The sequence below is a fragment of the Podarcis raffonei genome, chromosome 12 (assembly GCF_027172205.1).
Source record: "Podarcis raffonei isolate rPodRaf1 chromosome 12, rPodRaf1.pri, whole genome shotgun sequence".
NCBI classification, from domain to species: domain Eukaryota; kingdom Metazoa; phylum Chordata; class Lepidosauria; order Squamata; family Lacertidae; genus Podarcis; species Podarcis raffonei.
The window spans coordinates 53159548-53178366 of NC_070613.1; the positions used below are offsets into that span (position 1 = coordinate 53159548).

The 18819-nt window shown below is 42.9% G+C and overlaps 1 protein-coding gene across 1 annotated transcript in view; it reads left to right on the forward strand.

Moving 5' to 3' along the window:
- Positions 1-1994: 1994 nt before the first annotated feature.
- The window catches only part of AVL9 (AVL9 cell migration associated), a 37985-nt gene continuing 21160 nt past the window's right edge, over positions 1995-18819 (forward strand). The window contains exons 1-5 of the mRNA XM_053409621.1: positions 1995-2263; positions 10291-10411; positions 12412-12497; positions 15183-15254; positions 17010-17099. Of these exons, the coding sequence (XP_053265596.1) occupies positions 2159-2263; positions 10291-10411; positions 12412-12497; positions 15183-15254; positions 17010-17099 (474 nt within the window). The 5' untranslated portion in view covers positions 1995-2158. The remainder of the gene's footprint in view (positions 2264-10290; positions 10412-12411; positions 12498-15182; positions 15255-17009; positions 17100-18819) is intronic.

Sequence of the window (18819 nt, forward strand, 5' to 3'; positions counted from 1 at the left end):
TGGTCAGCCAGCTCTCCAATAGGAACATGTGGACATTTTCCTATGAACATGTCCACATGTTCATTCTGTGGATATGACCAAGCCAGCATAGATGTTGCCGAGACAGGACTGTGAACATGCTGGGAATGTGGACTTGGGAGAGACTTTGTCCGAGGGCCTGTCCTGCCATGTGATGCCCATAACTTTGGCCGTTGTGGTAAATCTTCCCATTTCGCAAGCTGTCTTGAGCACTATGGACAAGCGGCATACAATGAAGATGACAATATTGGCCAGTGTGGCATAGTGGTTCAGACTGAGTCCCTACTCAGCCATGAAGCTCCCTGGGTGACCTTGGGCCAACCAGTATCGCTCAGCCTAACCTTCCTCGCAGAGTTGCAGGAGTGCCAGCTTGGCCCTGCGACCGTGGGTCCCTGGGGCTGTGGGTGCCATGCAACATCATGCGTGGCCCTGGCACCGAAATCTGTGGGTGCCTTTCAGAATTCCTGGAGGAGAGGAGGGAAGTCCTAAGATTCAAAAGAATCTTGTTTTATTTGCAATGTTTTCAAGAATGTTAATTGTGTGATTTTGTAAAACCAAATAAAATTATTAAAAAAGAAATCCGTGGGTGCCTGGCCCCTTCATGGGAAATTATGTGGCTGCTCCAGGGCCCTGGCACCTATGCAGGGTTGTTGCTGCGAGGACAACAACAGGGGGAGAACCACGCGCATCCCCTCAAGCTCCTTGGCAGAAAAAAAGGCGGTGTACAAATGTGATAAAGAAATGTGCAAGCCTCTGGGGCTACTTCAAGCAAACAGTCTAATTTGTCTGCGCCTAAATGATGTCGAGCGTCAGAACAACTTGGCCACAATAAGGAAATTTTGCCTGTGGTATGACTATTTTCTACCTTCCCATTTCGACTCTCTGGCACCCTATCTGCATAACCTAGCAATTCTAAAATATAGACATGCTTTTACTCTTGCAAGATTGAATGTATTGCCCTCGGCTGTACTCGAGGGACGGTTCCAACATATTCCACACAAAAAACGCTTATGTCCCTGTGGAGATGGCAGTACCGAATCGGTGGCGCATGCCCTTCTGACTTGCACTCTTTATATAGACTTGAGGAATGAGGTTATTGCCCCTCTTTTATTGTCCATTCCGGGTCGCCCAACCACTGCCCCAGTGTCCTTTCTCTTGGCAGATCAAGATGAGCAGATGACAGCAAAGGTTGCAAGGTTTTTAGCTCGGGCGATCAGAATAAGGTCCACTATTTGACTGCTGATTCAGGACCCTAAAGTGTGTTTTATATAATCGACATTTTATTTCTTTTATTTGTATATTGTATTGTTGTTTTATTGCTAATAAAGATTCATATATATATATATATATATACACACACGTTTTTATCATACAAAATTATAAAACATACCACACAGTTTATCGCAAATACACTCTTATTGGACTCCCATCAGCACCTCTGATAATCACTGATATTCACTTCTTATGCATTTCCTAACTTAATATTGCCTTTACATCTCTTAACATATCATCTCTCCTTCTCCATTTTTACAATATTTCTAATCTTATTCCTCACAGAACCTACAAACGTCGTCTGGTCGTCTCAAATACTTTTCAAATAATCCGTAAATTTACTCCATATTGCTAATAAAGATCCATTCATTCATTCATTCTCTCTCTTTCCTCTGGGACTACACTGGGCTCCCCCGAGGTTTGGGGGGTCTGGCATTCTCCGACGGGCTGCACCTTTAAGAGCAGAGCCCTGGCCGCCGGTTGCCAGGAGGAACCATCCTGAGGTAACCGGGGAAGGCGGCCGCCCTGTTTTGGCAGCTTCCCTTCGGCTCCCCGCAGCAGCCGCCGCCGCCGCCTCTTCCTCCTCCTGCTCCGGCCTCTCGCGCCCGTGGCTCCCGCGCGCCACTGAGGCCTCGCCGGCAGGCCCCGCTCTCCCCTCCGCGGGGCCCGGCCTCTCTCTCTCTCTCCCCCCCTGGCGCGGCTTCCTCGGCGGCCGCTACGGGGCGTGCTCGGCGGCCAGGGAGCATGCTCAGAGGACGGGCGCCGGCGGGCTGGGGAGGCCGGCCGCGGAAGGAAGCGGCGCCCGTAGCCCGCCGGTAAACAACGTCCTGCGGCGGCGGCGGCGGCGCTGCTGCTCCCGGGCTCCTTCATGGAGCGAAGGGGCAGCTCCAAGGGCGACCTGCACCCCCGCGGCTCCAGGGGGCCCGTGCTGCACATCGCGGTGGTCGGCTTCCACCACAAGAAGGGCTGCCAGGTGAGGAGGGCTCTCCTTCTTCTCCCCTTCCCTCTCCCTCCATTAAGCCTCGTCACCCGGGGTTCCCCCCCCCTTTCACGCGTGGACTTGGAAGGGGATCCCAAGAGTCATCTAGACCGACCCCTTGCAGTGCACGGATCCTGCCCACAGCCGCCCTGCTGGGCGGGCTCCAACCACCAACCTTCTGGTTGTATCAGAATAATTGTGGAGGTGCCTTTTCGCCTTGGGCAAGGCGAGTTTTGTTTGGTTTTGTTTTTTTAAACCGCTCGGCCTATTTATTTATTTATTTTGTGGATAATTTGCACACCGCTTGATGGTTCCCCACCCCCCCAAAAAACACAAAACCACACACAACACCACCTCCAACGCAAAAGGAGGGTTTCTGTTGTTCGCCCAGGCTGGTCCTGTTTACACCTGCTTGCATGTAACACAGCCTCAAAAGGAAAAATGTACATTACTGCAGCATCCTTGATTTGATTCGACTTTGCATTTTTAGGCGAAGCGTCCTGAGATCATCGGATGAAGGGCGGTATGCAAATTGAACAAATAATAAAAGAAATTATTATTATTATTATTATTAATAATGGCTGTGGAGTGCAGATTTTAGTTTACTTGTGTGAAGAAGGATATCTACCATCAGTCTGCGACAGAGCATGAGATTCTTCATCTCAGGGTTGCAAGTTCAGGTCCCACATTGGGCAAAAGATTCTTGCATTGCAGGGAGTTGAATTAGATGGGCATCAAGGCCCCTTCCAAATTTACAATTCTATCATTCTGTGAAATAATCCCAAACATACTTGCTAGCTATAGGACTCGCCATGCAATCCTGTGCATGGAGGTAAGTAAAATGAGGTCTGGGCTCACCTCTGTGGCGTTAGACACATATGCCGGCAGAATTATCTTTGTACTTGCTTGTGGAAGGCATTAAATAAGGGAATAGGGCAGTGAAAGGGACTTTAAAGGGTTGTCATCTGAAATGAATGCTCTTGAAAGCATGCTCTCCTGTCACAGAACCCTCTCTGCTGCTGAAGTTAGACAAGATGAGCTTTGACCAGGGTGGATTTGATATGAATGATATCGATTTAAATCACTAGTCAGTAAGACTTGATTTAAATCTTTCTTTTTTTTTACAGAAAGACTCATTCTTGCTGGTATAATCTTAATATTTACAACCAGATGAAGGTTTCATTTTTGGAATAATAAATTTTCAGAGTAGTTTTTACAGTTATATCAAAAATTACTGATTTGGTTATACTATTAGAAGTACATAGACAGATAATTATGAAATTATTGTGAGGTTTAATAAGTTAACTGTTTATAGTTGGAAAACTTTTCTGCTGTACTTTATTGGAAGGAGAAAAATAATATTTAACTAAAAGAATAACATTATAGCATATGTATCCATGTTTGTTAACTGATGTGGTTAAACGGTTTTGGGTTTTTTAAAAGAAACTTAGACTGAGTTTTAGCACACATGAAAAACTTAAAACAAATCCTTATTTCCTGATTCGGACTATAATGTAACTTAAATAGAAAACTATCTTTAGAAATATTTTTCCTCCAAAAGCATTTTATTTTTAAAAACCCATTTAAATAAAAAAAATTGATTTTTATTTTTATTTTATTTTTAAAAACCATTGCTTTTTATCCACCCTGGCTTTTCAGACACATTTCCCTCTTGTCCAGTACCCTGTTTCCAGCAGTGGCCCATCAGAATTTTTTTTAAGTCCAGAAGTAGGACAAATTTTGTTAGTGCCTGCACGGAGTGCATATAGATATATATTATTAAAAAAAATTTGCACCTAAAAGTGGCCATAAAACCTGAGTAGCAAGTGAAAGAGTGTGATACTAGCTCAGCATGGCATCAGGTGAAGAGTTACAACAGAGGCTTCTTCTTTTCAAAACAAAAATTTTTTTTCCTTCCAGTAGCACCTTAAACACCAACTAAGTTAGTTCTTGGTATGAGCTTTCGTGTGCATGCACACTTCTTCAGATACACTGAAACAGAAGATGCCAGTGTGCATGCACACGAAAGCTCATACCAAGAACTAACTTAGTTGGTCTTTAAGGTGCTACTGGAAGGGAAATTTTTTTTTGTTTTGTTTTGACTATGGCAGACCAACACGGCTACCTATCTGTAACTTCTTCTTTTCAGTCATAGAATATTTTATTGTTCTCTCACCCCCCCCCCCTTTGCTTAACTTGCAATATTTAACCTGCAAATAAAAAAGTACATTTCCTGAGCTGCAATACATTTGTGACATACTATGAGACTCAGTATGGCCTTTTATGATGAAGCACATTTCTATGGCTAAGATCCTATACCTTGGAAGTGCCGTATGTGCTTTGAATTCAAGAGGGCTTCCTTCAACATAGACATGTATAGAACTTAAGTGTAATAAATATGTGTATGTGTGATTTAAGGCTGTTTCTTTTCCATGCTTTATGAATAGACTATGTCATTTTTTGTTTGACCTTGTTTAAATAATATATTGTGCTTTGTGGGTGAGGCTGTGATTACTTTGTCTGGCATCAACGGAACTTAGTTTGTAAAGAAGGAATGACTCGATTTGTCAGCTGTAGTTAATATGCTGCACTTATACACGGGAACATTTACTCAGTTAGAAGAAAGATTTTCTCAAGTTTCAGACTCAAAAGGTTGTATGTTTAGCAGAAGGTGCCAAATTTCAGGTAGATCTGAAGAGAAGTGGCAGAACAAGTTGTGAGTATTATCCGGTAAAGGTATCTGGCAACTTAGCCGTTTTAAATGTAAAATAATGATTATGAATGGACAAAGACAGAAAATGGATTGTGAAAAACACCTTGCTAAACTTCATAGTCCTGAGCACATTGACTAGGGAGTAAAATTCACTACTGAACCCAGTGGGAGTTGTTTATGGGTAAACTTGCCTGGGATTTGGTCACAGGCTGGCTGATTCTTTTTGTGTGTGTATTAATTCAATTGCTACATTCCTTTTGTGTATTCTTATGTTAAGTTCACTCAGACTTGTGTAACATTCTTCCTGGTGGGCACTTAATTGACTGACGAAAGTTGGCACTGTTTGATCAAGTTTTATAGACATTTCTTGGAAAATGAGTTTTCTCCCTCCTGCTTCAACAGTAAGAGTTGTTCAGCCATGGAACAGACTCCCTTCTTGGAGGTGTTTAAGCAGAGGTTGGACGGCCATCTGTCATGTATGCTTTGAATTGAGATTCCTGCATGGCAGGGGGTTGGTCTAGGTCAGATGATCCCTTCCAGCTATGCAATATACAATGATTCTGTTCTGTGAACACTGTTTCTTACTCAGTGGAGACCCCTGTACTGTGTCTAAGAAGGCAGTTCTCAGAAACTGACCCCAGCACCTAACTGTTTGATGCAGCCAGCCAAGCGATGGTTGCCTTTCAGATTTGTTTGTTGTTGTTGTTTAGTAGTTTAGTTGTGTCCGACTCTTCATGACCCCATGGACCAGAGCACGCCAGGCACTCCTGTCTTCCACTGCCTCCCGCAGTTTGGTCAAACTCATGCTGGTAGCTTCAAGAACACAATCCAACCATCTCGTCCTCTGTCGTCCCCTTCTCCTTGTGCCCTTCATCTTTCCCAACATCAGGGTCTTTTCCAGGGAGTCTTCTCTTCTCATGAGGTGGCCAAAGTATTAGAGTCTCGGCTTCACGATCTGTCCTTCCAGTGAGCACTCAGGGCTGATTTCCTTCAGAATGGATCAGTTTGATCTTCTTGCAGTCCATGGGACTCTCAAGAGTCACCTCCAGCACCATAATTCAAAAGCATCAATTCTTCGGCAATCAGCCTTCTTGGTACTAATTATTAAATTCTGCTGCCTTTTCCCGCCCATCACACAGATTGTTACTTTCCAAGCAGTTATTGTCTCTCAAAGCAGCACACAGAATAGAAAAAGAAAAGGAGATAAGCCTTTCCTTTAGGCTTACAAACTAAAAAAAGACAAGGCCCATAAGAAAAAGGGAGTAGAGAGAAAAAGGGCAGAAGAGAGATCGGTTCATCAAGACCAAAAGAAGGCAGTGATCCATAAGAGAGCATATATATCCTGTTTGGGCAAGCTGATTGTCCCTTAGTGCTGGTATTGCTTGAATAGTGATGGGCTCTTGTTCCTTTGACTGATGGACGGAGCCAGACAGTCCTTTCCCCCCACGTATCTGCACTCCCAGGATAACAGACAGCTGCAGCTAAGTGGTCTTTCAGGCATGAAAGAGAAGAAAAGTGATCTTCCTGCTAGTGTTCCTTCTGTGGCTGATGGATGGAGCAGGCTGGTGTCCTTCTTGCCTTTATGCTATTCCTGAGAGGCATTGGGTCGGCGAGCCCCAGCGCCCCTAGCTGATGGCAGAAGTTAGAGTGCACTTCCTTTCTTCAGTCCTGTTCCAATACTTTTTCTAGGAAGGCAGTTGAGGCAGAAACTGACAACAATACCTGACGGTTTGGCATGATAAGTCACATGATGGTTGCCTTTCAGAGGGACCATTTGTTACTGATTAAATTATACTGCCCTTTCCCATCCAATACATAGGTTATTACCTTTTTGATAGCTTTCCCTTCCTGAGTCCTGGTTAGAGTGTGGTGCTGATGATGCCAAGGTTGCAGGTTCAATCCTTGTATGGGGCAGCTGCATATTATTGCATTGCAGGGGGTTGGACTAGATGATCCACAGGGTACCTTGCAGATCTACAATTCTATGATTCCAAAGAACTATATACCAGTGGTGCTTTATGTTTATATTTCCCAAATAGCAGCCCTTCTGCTGCAGGACAAACAATTCTTTGAAACTGAAAGGAATATCAAATGCTGTTTGTTATAAGGTACACACTGTTTTTCAAAAAGCGAGAAATCCCACAGGGTATACCTTGGGTGTGTCTAAAGTAGCCCTTTAACTCACAGGTAATTGAACTATCATTAGCTGTCTTGCTTCCTCACACTTATAAGACCAATTATATTTCTTCTCTGTAACTGGTTTGTGGCAACTATTTCCCCAGATGTGGTAGGAACTTGGAGGTTGGGTTACTATAATATCTTTGCCATAATACTTAACACACATTATTTAATGTTTCCCCTTTTCTTTTCTGCTCAATCACACAATTTCCCTAAAGATGTAAAGGTTACTTGTTTTATAAGCAATTTTGGACAACATTCCTTGAGAACAAAAATATACAATATATTATTTGTCAAAGCTCCAGTTTGAATTCATGTTTAGCTACATGCTTGATCCTGTAATTGGTTGAGCCCCTTTTCGGTCTGTGGGTGCCTTGTCATTTGTCATAATTAGCCTTAGCTAGAGCTAGCATTGCATAAGGCACCAAATTCATTATAAGAAGGAGGATAAATTGAAGCTGTCCTGCAGAACTGATGAGCAGAGCTTATGAAATCATAATCTTTCTTCCTCATCGTTTCAAATATAAGCATAATGTGTAACTAAGCCATAATAGACTTCACTTTTTAAAAAAAGGTAAAGGACCCCTGACAGTTAAGTCCAGTTGCAGACGACTCTGGGGTTGTGGTGCTCATCTCGCTTTACAGGCTGAGGGGGCCAGCATTTGTCCGCAGACAGTTTTTCTGGGTCATGTGGCCAGCATGACTAAGCCGCTTCTGGTGCAACAGAACACCGAAACCAGAGCAGCGCATGGAAATGCCATTTACCTTCCCACCGGAGCAGTACCTATTTATCTACTTGCACTTTTGGGCGTGCTTTCAAACTGCTAGGTTGGCAGGAGCTGGGACTGAGCAACGGGAGTTCACCCCGTCGTGGGGATTTGAACCGCCGACCTTCTGATCGGCAAGCCCAAGAGGCTCAGTGGTTTAGACCACAGCGCCCCCCACGTCCCACCAGACTTCACTTAACTTGTTGTAAATCTCATCTTTTTTCAGGGCGAGGGGGGAGAGTACACAAGGTGGCTTATGTAATTCCAAAATAAAACAAACTGATAAGTAAAAACAAGAAACCTTTTTAAACAGCAGCAGAAGTATTACTAAGTCTCTATCCTGTGTACCCATTTGTACAAAGAAAAATCTCAAAGGTTAAGCAAAAAAAACTGGGCATGCTCACAACAAACTGTGCCTTCAGTTTGATTCAATCCTGACAAGACAGAAAAATGGTCATATAATTAGGCTTCAGTTATTTCTGGGGCATGGGACGCGGGTGGCGCTGTGGGTAAAACCTCAGTGCCTAGGACTTGCCGATCGCATGGTCGGCGGTTCGAATCCCCGCGGCGGGGTGAGCTCCCGTCGTTCGGTCCCAGCTCCTGCCCACCTAGCAGTTCGAAAGCACTCTTAAGTGCAAGTAGATAAATAGGGACCGCTTTATAGCGGGAAGGTAAACGGCGTTTCCTTGTGCTGCGCTGGTGCAGGCTCGCCAGCTGCAGCTTCGTCACGCTGGCCACGTGACCTGGAAGTGTCTTCGGACGGCGCCGGCTCACAGCCTATAGAGCGAGATGAGCACGCAACCCCAGAGTCGGACACGACTGGCCCGTACGGGCAGGGGTACCTTTACCTACATTTATCATTTCTGGGGCATTCTTGAGTTCTGTATTCCATGGGTTACTGTCCCTGCTATGAATTAGAAATTTGTTCCTGACACAACATGGAATAAAGTTCTTACCCGATGACTGGCAAATTGCTCCAATTAGAGTGTCATAATTTCTGCTCCGATGCCTACCTTGTGACACTGATGTTTCCCATTCGGATAACTGCCTTTTGTGAATATGCCATAAGGAAGAAAGAGGTCAACTGCTTTTGAAATTGGATTAGGGAGATCTGTGGTAGAATCTTATATTAGCTGAATTTGCATTCCTTGATGAGCTTTTTGTATTGAAGCTATTATCATTGAATGATGATTCTGCAAAGAACTAGGGCTTTTCACCTTGAACCCATTTATTTTCCCAAATTAGATTTCCTGAAAACAGGGCTGTTCTATACTTGCATTACTCTGTGGTTTAAAAAATAAAATATAGTTCTTAATTGTGTTATTTTAGTGAATTAAAAAGTTGCTTTTTGTGTGCTGAGGTACATTTTTAAAAGAATGACAAAGCTATATCTTTATGAAATTTTAGGTGGAATTTAGAGGCAACAAACAGGAAATGATTTTGGGAAGAGCATAGTCAGCCTACATCTTGTGGATCTTCTTACACTAGCGGGGTCTGATGAACAAACAAGAGTTTTTTGCACGCAGAGTCTGGTTCATTAATTTCAGTGTCATTTTTTGTGTGTGTGTAAGAGCCTGACAGAACTTGGACTTTGACCACACCTTAACATGGCAATAATTCCCTAAATTGGTCTTACATAAAAATATTAACTACTTCACCACCTTTTGGAGGATTTTGCTTTTTTAAAGTGGAGGGGAAGGAGATGGTCTGTATTTCAACCCCACTTCTGCTCTTAGGAATTAAAATTCACAATCTAAAATGTTCCATTAGTGAGTACGAAGGGCAACACCATGGAGGAACCCCCCTTGCTATTTTGAGAAATAAACTGCATTTGCACAATATTGGCCATTTGATATATGCTGTAATGTGTCTTAATGAATTTGATCTCTTCACTAATACCGCTGTTTTGTTTTGTTATCACTGAATTTCATTCTGTGCATTTTATAGATGTTCCTGTGTTCTAGCTTTCAACAAGTTTGAGGTTGTTGTGAGTGCTGCATTAGCTGGCAATCTCTAGAGAGGGATATGTACAATAAGCAAAGGTTTATGGAGGATTGTCAGGTGGTTTGTTTTACATATTGATGCAAAGCACATTCATATTTACAATTTTCCTTAGAGAAGGGATGCCCAATGTGGTGGTATCCGTTATCCCCCATCATCCCTAATGTCTTACACTTTCACGCTTGCTTGTTTTTCATGTTGGCTGGATGGATGGGAACAATTATTTCTTTTAGGGAAAAGAAGCACGAAGGGGTTGCTTACCCATTGTTCACTTAGATATCAGGTTGCTGGCTGCTGGGTTTGGTGGGTCAGTCTTCTGTTCCCGTGTAGCAATTCACTGAACATAACATGCCTGTTTGCAGGTTGAGTTCTCCTACCCTCCCCTAATCCCAGGAGAAGGCCACGACAATCACAGTTTGCCAGAGGAATGGAAATATTTACCTTTCCTAGCATTGCCGGATGGGGCTCACAACTATCAAGAAGGTAAGGAGTCATTTGGGATGGTTCTGCCCAATGTTGTGTTACGTGAACAAGCACAGAACTGGGCACTGTCTGGAGTATTCAGCACCCTTAAAATCTCAGCTTTTATTTTATTTTATAGAAACCAGGTTTCTAGCCCCTGCGGCTGCAAAGCTAAGGCGCAAAATATTCCGCCGAGAAGAAATTAGGCAAGGCGACAGACATACGCAAATTTGGTACATAGACACTAGTGGGCACACACTAACTAGTTAATGTTTACCTGCTTCTAACTGCACCAAGTGAAACATTCCTAGATGTCGCAGCCCCAAATGCAAAGGCAAAACACAGCTGCAGGCCAATCTGTTCCTGTGGCAACAAGGCATTAGTGCATAGTTTTGGTAAAAGCAAAAGTAATGGTTACAAAGCTATCATAGCAACAAAGCAATCAGACCTGTTCAGTTGAAAGCATTCTCCTGGGTATCTCTGCTCTCTGGCTGTAAAGTGTAAGGCAGCTGTTCTTAGAGCAAGTGCTTTCTTCTTGTAAGGCTGCCATTCAAGCTTGATGTTCTTTGCCGATTAATACTGACAATTTAAAACAAAAAATCCAAGAAGCTTAATTTTATATCTGTAGAACCTTGGTCAGCAGCCTTTTTCTTCATTTGAAGTGGGAGTGAGAGATAGTGGACAGGAGCCCCGTCCTGGCCAGCTCTTAAAGCAGCTGACAAGCAAGTTATTAGCAAACTTTTCTCTATACCTTTTTTGCCTTGGATTTGGCAGGAAGCATGCTTTAAGGTGCCAGATTTGGCTTATCCTGATGCACTTCTGACAGTAAAGGCTCCAACACTGATTAGCTAAGTTTGCAGAAGGTGGTGCTTGGAATGTTCACTTAAACAGGAAACTTAAATTGTTTGTTGTCCATCTTCTGTGCTGAAAGCAAATGTCAGTTTGGCTGGGATTGAAACCTGACATTTGGTGGCTGTGGTGGATTGGGAAATCCTGAGAGGGAGTGAAGGCAAAGTGACTAAAGGAAGGGTGCATGGGTCCAAGCGGTTTTCTGTTTGCCCTGCCGCTTTCCCCAGGAAAACCTCTTTACCGCTGAATCGGAGCACACATAAGTCTGCGAAAACTCTATTGACATTTGCTCCGATTCAGTGCTGAAGAGCAGGTTTTCCTGGGGGAAAGTGGAAGTGTGGATGAGCCCTGAGAAAGAGAAACCCTGGGGAGAAGATTAGAGGCAGTGTAGAATGACAAGAAGCAGCTAATGAGGCTCTCCTATGGGACAGGGCTGGAGAGATTGGCTGGTCAACAAACAGAGTGATTGAAGAGAGTTCAGTAAAGTAAGCAGCATAATGAAAAGCTGGAAGCCAAGGGTGGTGGAGGTGTGAAGTTGAGGAATAGCCAAAAAAGGTAGGCCTCAGGCAAAACTTCAGTGAGGGCCTAGAAACCGGAGTAGTTCTCCTTACCAGCCAGAAGGAAATAAGCCAAGAAAGGAGAGAGACAAAGAGACTCATTGACAGAATTGGGATCACAGGTTGGTTGTGGTTTCTGCTGTCATTGTAGCATTGTGACCCGGTGATTCTGAGAGGGTGTCAAGTGTCAAGGAACGGTGGTGGTGCCAAGTTTCACCTGCGGATTTCAACTAACCAGCCAGTTCTTGGGCAGCAGGTTTATAGTTCTCTGGAATGGGATAGGGAGCAGCAGCTGCAAGATACAGTTCCTTATCGCTGCTGACTGAGGTACACTCCTGTCTGTTACAAAAAAGATCCATTGATGGATGAGCAAAATTAATTCCCCCCAGGGCAGTAAAATAGCTTGAGCAGGCTCTGCATGGTAATATAAAATACTCATGTAGACCCATGTTCTACCCATTATTCCACATCATAATGTTTTAGTTTTCCTGGACATGTTAGGCTAGCTACCAAATTGGCTCTTAGGGTGATATCGAACAGGATAACGCTGTAGAAACTTTATACCTCTATGTGATACCTTTAGGGAATGCTAAGACCATTTCATTCCTCTTTCAGACACTGTGTTTTTTCACTTGCCACCAAGAAGCGGAGATCGAAGTACAGTGTATGGTGTCTCATGCTACAGGCAGATTGAAGCTAAGGTAATTATATTGCTATTGTGTGAACATTAAAAGAAAAAAGGTCTTGTGGAGGAACTTAGGTAGCTTCTCCAACTTGGCATCCTTCAAATTTGACCATTTGTACAAAGTACTGGTGCAGCTATTGGTATAATGTGAACATTAAGTCTTTGAGGCCCTTGATGCAGGGTAATATTCCTTCTGAATCTTTTTATGTCAGAGTCTCTGTCATATGTTTGAGCTTTTTTCAGTTCTTGTGAATTGTTGGACTTAGCATTTGGCAATTGTCGAGGAACTTTTCATAGTGGCCTTTGTTTCAAACAAAATATACTTAATATAAGCCACAGTTTGTTTGTTTGTTTGTTTGTTTGTTTGTTTGAGTGAAAGGATAAACCATGGTTAAGCAAAATGAAAGACTCTGAATTCCTTCCTGTCACATGGGAGAAGAAGGGGAAGGAAAGCATGAGCCTAAGGCTCTCCTGAGCTATGGTTTAGCATGATGTGCAAATATGAACATGGAAAGATTAGCTAGGAATCCAGCTGCAGATTTTCTGGCCTGTATTGATACCATGAATGCAACTGCAGGAGTAATGTTCAATGTCTACACGGTGACTTCTCTTGATATCAAATGTTATGTGGGTAGTGATGTGAGGTGAGAATATTCTGCAGAGAATATTCTCCACAAACTGTAAATTCTAATGTAAGAACCAGTTTTACAACCCACATTTAAAAAATCTAGTAAATAATAAGTCAAGCTGTGATATTGCCAGCGTAAGTAATGAATAATGATTTTTTTTTTATCCAGTTACATTACTGGGTATTGTGTCATTCACCATTGGCAGTTCTGAAATGCAAGCTACAGAAAACATTTATTTATTTATTTATTTATTTATTTAGTTAGTTAGTTTTAAAAGTGCTATTCATTTAATTTGATGAACATTTGAATTCATATGTATTTCAACTATATGTGATAGCGCTTTTTTCCTATTTTGGTGCGACCTTATTCTTAGCAATTCTATACCCTTGGCCATACAGTGTGCTTTTTTTACAGAAAGTGGCCTTAATGCTTTGCACACTTAAAATACCTAGGCCTAGCAAAGAATGTGAATTCACTGCATTGCCCCATTGAATAAAAGTATCTGTACAGTTTTTGGTTGCCATCTGAGCAAGTTTACCCATGAATAAATTTTCAATGCATTAAAATTATATCTTTTTTCAGTGCATTAAAATGAATATTCTCCTATTTTAAATGAAAATTCTCTAATGCTCTCATTAATCGAGAACAGTCTCGAGAATATTCTCCAAAAGATTATTCTCGAGAATTTAACATCACTATATGTTGGAACATATTTTTTTACTTTCTGTCCAGTTTAGTATACATTTAGCTATCAAATAGCACTTAATCTGCAACAAAATATCCAATAGCCTAGGATTCATAATCATGTGTGTTTTAACCTCTTGCTCCATTACTTGATGACTAACTCCTCTATTTACATAAACCCAGAGAGGCTGATAGAGATTATTTTGTTGATTCATGTTTAAATTAGCAGTTGGATGAAGCAGGTGGAAGTTGGCTGTGAGCATTAACTATTAGTTTTCCAGGAGTTTTATGTTTAGAAATAGAGTCGTAAATATATGTCTTCCTTTTGTGGGAGAAACTGATTTGATCCTAACCTAAGAGATGTAACTCGGGTGGTATGACTATGAAGGTTTTGATATATTTGGTAAAGGCAGACCATTTTTCCTTTCTATGAAATGATAGTTTTAAAATCACGAGTTCCTAAATTATTCATTTATATTCTAATATTGTTGCCCTGTCATACTCCGGCAGCATTTATACTCTGTTAAACCTCTGCAGCAATTTCATAACTCTAACTAACTAGATATCACAGGATATTACAATAAAAGATTTATGGCAATGGAACTACTGTTTTATTTCACTGTGACTGTTATAATTTTACTGGTCTTGTCTTCACTTACTACTATTTCTGCATTTAAAAAACAGATCTTACATTACATACCTGTCCATCTACACTCCCTTGCTTTTTTTGTGCAATTTGGGTGAATTATATGGTGGTGGTATGTAATTTTGGCTAAGAAAGCAACTGACTTTGTGACTCAGTTCACACATGATGCAAAACCATGGTTTAGCGTTACAAGGATGAGCCTGTGTGAGTGTTAGGTTCACAGTCCCATGCATGCTTTCCTGAAAGTAAGCTCCACTGACCTTGACTGGGTAGATCTATGCATAGGATTGTTTGCCCTGTAAGGAGAATATCTGCTTCAACATTCCTCTTACACAGGAAAAGTGCCTTATTTTTCAGAACTAACGCATGTCTTCACATGTAAACTTGTGGAAGCTTCATAAATACATTAAAGTTGATATGATTACTGGGGGTGCCAAAAATGTAGGCAATATATAGAAAGGGATGGATCTCCTCTTCTATTATTGTATTCAAAGCAAATCTTTTCACTTGGCTTTTCCTTATTGACCCCTTCTTCTCTCCCTTCTTTTTACCTTCCTTCTCCTTTCTCAATAACGTGCCTAGTGCTTTATTAGACAACATGCCTACAGGCAGAGCCTGTCCTATTTTTTATTTTGTAGAGTGCTCAGTTGTTTTTATGCTGCGGCTAAATGAGTATTTGTTCCTTAAAGGCGGATGTGTAAAAATACAGTAAAAGCTTGTTCTCTCTTACTCTTTTTCAAAGGCCTTGAAAGTACGGCAAGCAGATATTACCCGAGAAACAGTACAGAAAAGTGTCTGTGTTCTAAGTCAGCTGGTAAGAGATAGTTACATGCCTTAAAAATAGCATGTTTGGGGATCTTGCTTTCATGTTAGGCACACTCCTGTTGAAATCCAAGACAAAAGGAATTCTTTCAAAACTGTATTCTAGTAAACAGAAAAAATGCCATTTGCAAGCTCTTAAAATGACAGCATTTCTAATTTAATACATCCCAGAGCATTTTCCCCCTTTAGCTTTGTACGAAAGTGAAATAGGACACACAACACTTCTGGTCACACTCTTTAACATCGTTCAGATCTGTGAGGTCCATCACTGTACAGTTGAGGAACTGAATCTGGAGCATGGTTTGCCCAGCTCCCAACCCAAGATCCAGAAATCTAGCTATTAGGCCACATTAACTCTCCCCCAGCATGCCTTTTCAAGTCACAACTCATGTAACAACTACCTGATGTGAAATACTTTTTGGGTGGCGCTGTGGGTTAAACCACAGAGCCTAGGACTTGCCAATCAGAAGGTCAGCGGTTCGAATCCCCGCGACAGGGTGAGCTCCCGTTGCTCGGTCCCTGCTTCTGCCAACCTAGCAGATCGAAAGCACATCAAAGTGCAAGTAGATAAATAGGTACCACTCCGGCGGGAAGGTAAACAGCGTTTCCGTGCGCTGCTCTGGTTCGCCAGAAGCAGCTTAGTCATGCTGGCCACATGACCCGGAAGCTGTCTGTGGACAAACGCCGGCTCCCTCGGCCAATAAAGCGAGATGAGCGCCGCAACCCCAGAGTCGGTCACGACTGGACCTGATGGTCAGGGGTCCCTTTACCTTTACCTTTACATGATACTCAGAGTTAGATTCTGGAGTTGAATTGCATAAGGAGAGAGAGAGAGAGAGAGAGAGAGAGAGAGAGAGAGAGAGAGAGAGATTCTTCATGGAGAAGTTGACTTGCACAAGCAAAGCTTATTTATGTTTCTTTATGTATTACATTTTTATCCAATCCTTACTCAGAGGTGCTCAAGGTAGTGTGTGTGGTTCTTCCTGCCCTGTTTTACCACAACAGCCCTATGAGACAGAGGGTTAGACGGAGGGTTAGTGACGGGCCCAGACTCACTCGGTGAACTGCATGGCTGACTTGAACATTGGATTTGAACCTGAGTTTGGTCTAAACCACAGAGCTTGCTGATCAGAAGGTCAGCGGTTTGAATCCCTGCGACGGGGTGAGCTCCCGTTGCTTGGTCCTAGCTCCTGCCAACCTAGCAGTTTGAAAGCACGTCAAAGTGCAAGTAGATAAATAGGTACCGCTCCAAGCGGGAAGGTAAACGGTGTTTCCATGCACTGCTCTGGTTCACCAGAAGCGGCTTAGTCATGCTGGCCACACGACCCGGAAAAACTGTCTGTGGACAAACGCCGGCTCCCTTGGCCAATAAAATGAGATGGGCGCCACAACCCCAGAGCCGTCCGCAACTGGACTTAACGGTCAGGGGTCCCTTTACCTTCCCTGGTCTGACACTGTAACTCTACACCAGCTCTCAAATGGAGCAAGGCAGCCCAATTTTGCCTGTATTTTACCACACTACTCTAATCAGATAGGAACACTATCACATTAATAAACTATTGCTCATTTTGACAGCAGGATGACTGACATAGTCAATCATTACAAATAAACTGTTACCTAATGTATGTGTAATTTGTCATCAATTTGAGATCAATATGTGTAATTTGTTTTGAAGGGTAGCTGTTTTTGTCCTTGACTGTGTGCCTGCCTTTCTTGATGTAACATGATGATGTGTTTTCCTTTCAAGCCTCTGTATGGGCTACTCCAGGCTAAGCTGCAGCTAATTACACATGCCTATTTTGAAGAAAAAGACTTCTCACAAATTTCAATACTTAAGGTAAGTTTTCTGTATGGAAATGCAAACTCTTGTGTGATACTGATCTGTGAACCATAGAGGGCCTTCATTATATTCCTAAACTTTAATGTCACCCTTCCTTCATTTCTACCTGCATCGCTTTCCTTTCCCTTGAAGCAAATGGGGAAGCCCATGCAGACTGAGAGATAGGTGAACTCACTGGAGTCCACAGCCAGGATAGAAAAGAAGGCCCTTAAGTTTACATTATTTGCATTCAGAAGGTTTCTTTTTCTTGATTTTCTTGTTTTATCTTTTTGTAAACTACTTTGAGGGGTGGGTGCACACACGTTTAAATCATGTGGTATACTGTATACATAAGGGACGCGGGTGGCGCTGTGGGTAAAACCTCAGTGCCTAGGACTTGCTGATCGTATGGTCGGCGGTTCGAATCCCCGCGGCAGGGTGAGCTCCCGTCTTTCGGTCCCAGCTCCTGCCCACCTAGCAGTTCAAAAGCACCCCCAAGTGCAAGTAGATAAATAGGTACCGCTTTATAGCGGGAAGGTAAACGGCGTTTCCATGTGCTGCGCTGGTGCTGGCTCGCCAGAGCAGCTTCGTCACGCTGGCCACGTGACCCGGAAGTGTCTCCGGACAGCGCTGGCCCCCGGCCTCTTAAGTGAGATGGGTGCACAACCCTAGAGTCGGACACGACTGGCCCGTACGGGCAGGGGTACCTTTACCTTTTATACTGTATACATTTTATGAAATAAAGAAAATATACCAGGGGATGTGAATGTTGTGCTTTCCAGATGTTGATGAACTCAATTCCCATAATCCCTGGACACTGATGATGATGATGATGATGATAATTATAATAATTTATTATTTATACCCCACCCATCTGGCTGGGTTTCCCCAGCCACTCTGGGCGGCTTCCAACAAAACACTAAAATACAATAACCTATTAAACATTAAAAGCTTCCCTAAACAGGGCTGCCTTTAGATGTCTTCTAAAAGTTTGGTAGTTATTTTTCTCTTTGACATCTCTTTGACCAAACCAGCTGGATGGAAGTTGGAGTCCAACAGTATCTCAAGTGGACTATGTTAGCTACCACTGGTTAAGACCCAGGGGTGGTCAGCCTTGTGGTATCCTTGGGGTTTTCTTACTCTCACCCTAAGCTCCACCTGCTGCAAAAAAGGCACACACTTAGAATCAAAGAATTCTGACCCTGGGGTTGGTTTGTTTTTGAGGCCCAGAACCTCACAGTCCTTCCCCACCAAAGTCCATTCCTGGTTACTCCAAGCTTTCTTCATTTCAGCAAAGAGCCATTTTTGTTGCTACCTTTGTTTAATAGTTGTGAGTCAGAAATGCTTGTTGATCTGCTGAAAATTACCCAGGGATCTATTAGGTAGGACCCAGTCTACTTTCTGCCCATCCCTGGTGTAGCCAATACTGAGCTAGGTAAACGAGTGGGTCTGCTCAGTTTAAGGCAGTGCCCTATATTCCAAGATCAGCCTTTCTTGACCTTGGGTCCCCAGATATCGTTGGACTCCAACTCCTGTCATTCTTAGCCAGCATGGCCAGTGGTCAGGGTGTAGTTCAAGAACATCTGGGGATCCACAGTTGAGAAAGGCTGTCCTAGAATGAGCCCAGAGGAGCTATGTGTTGTTTTTCTCAACCAGTGCTTTTCCCCATGCCCCATTGCAAATGAGAGGATTTTCAAATGCCATTGGTGGTATAGCACATTAAAAAGGGTCAAAGATC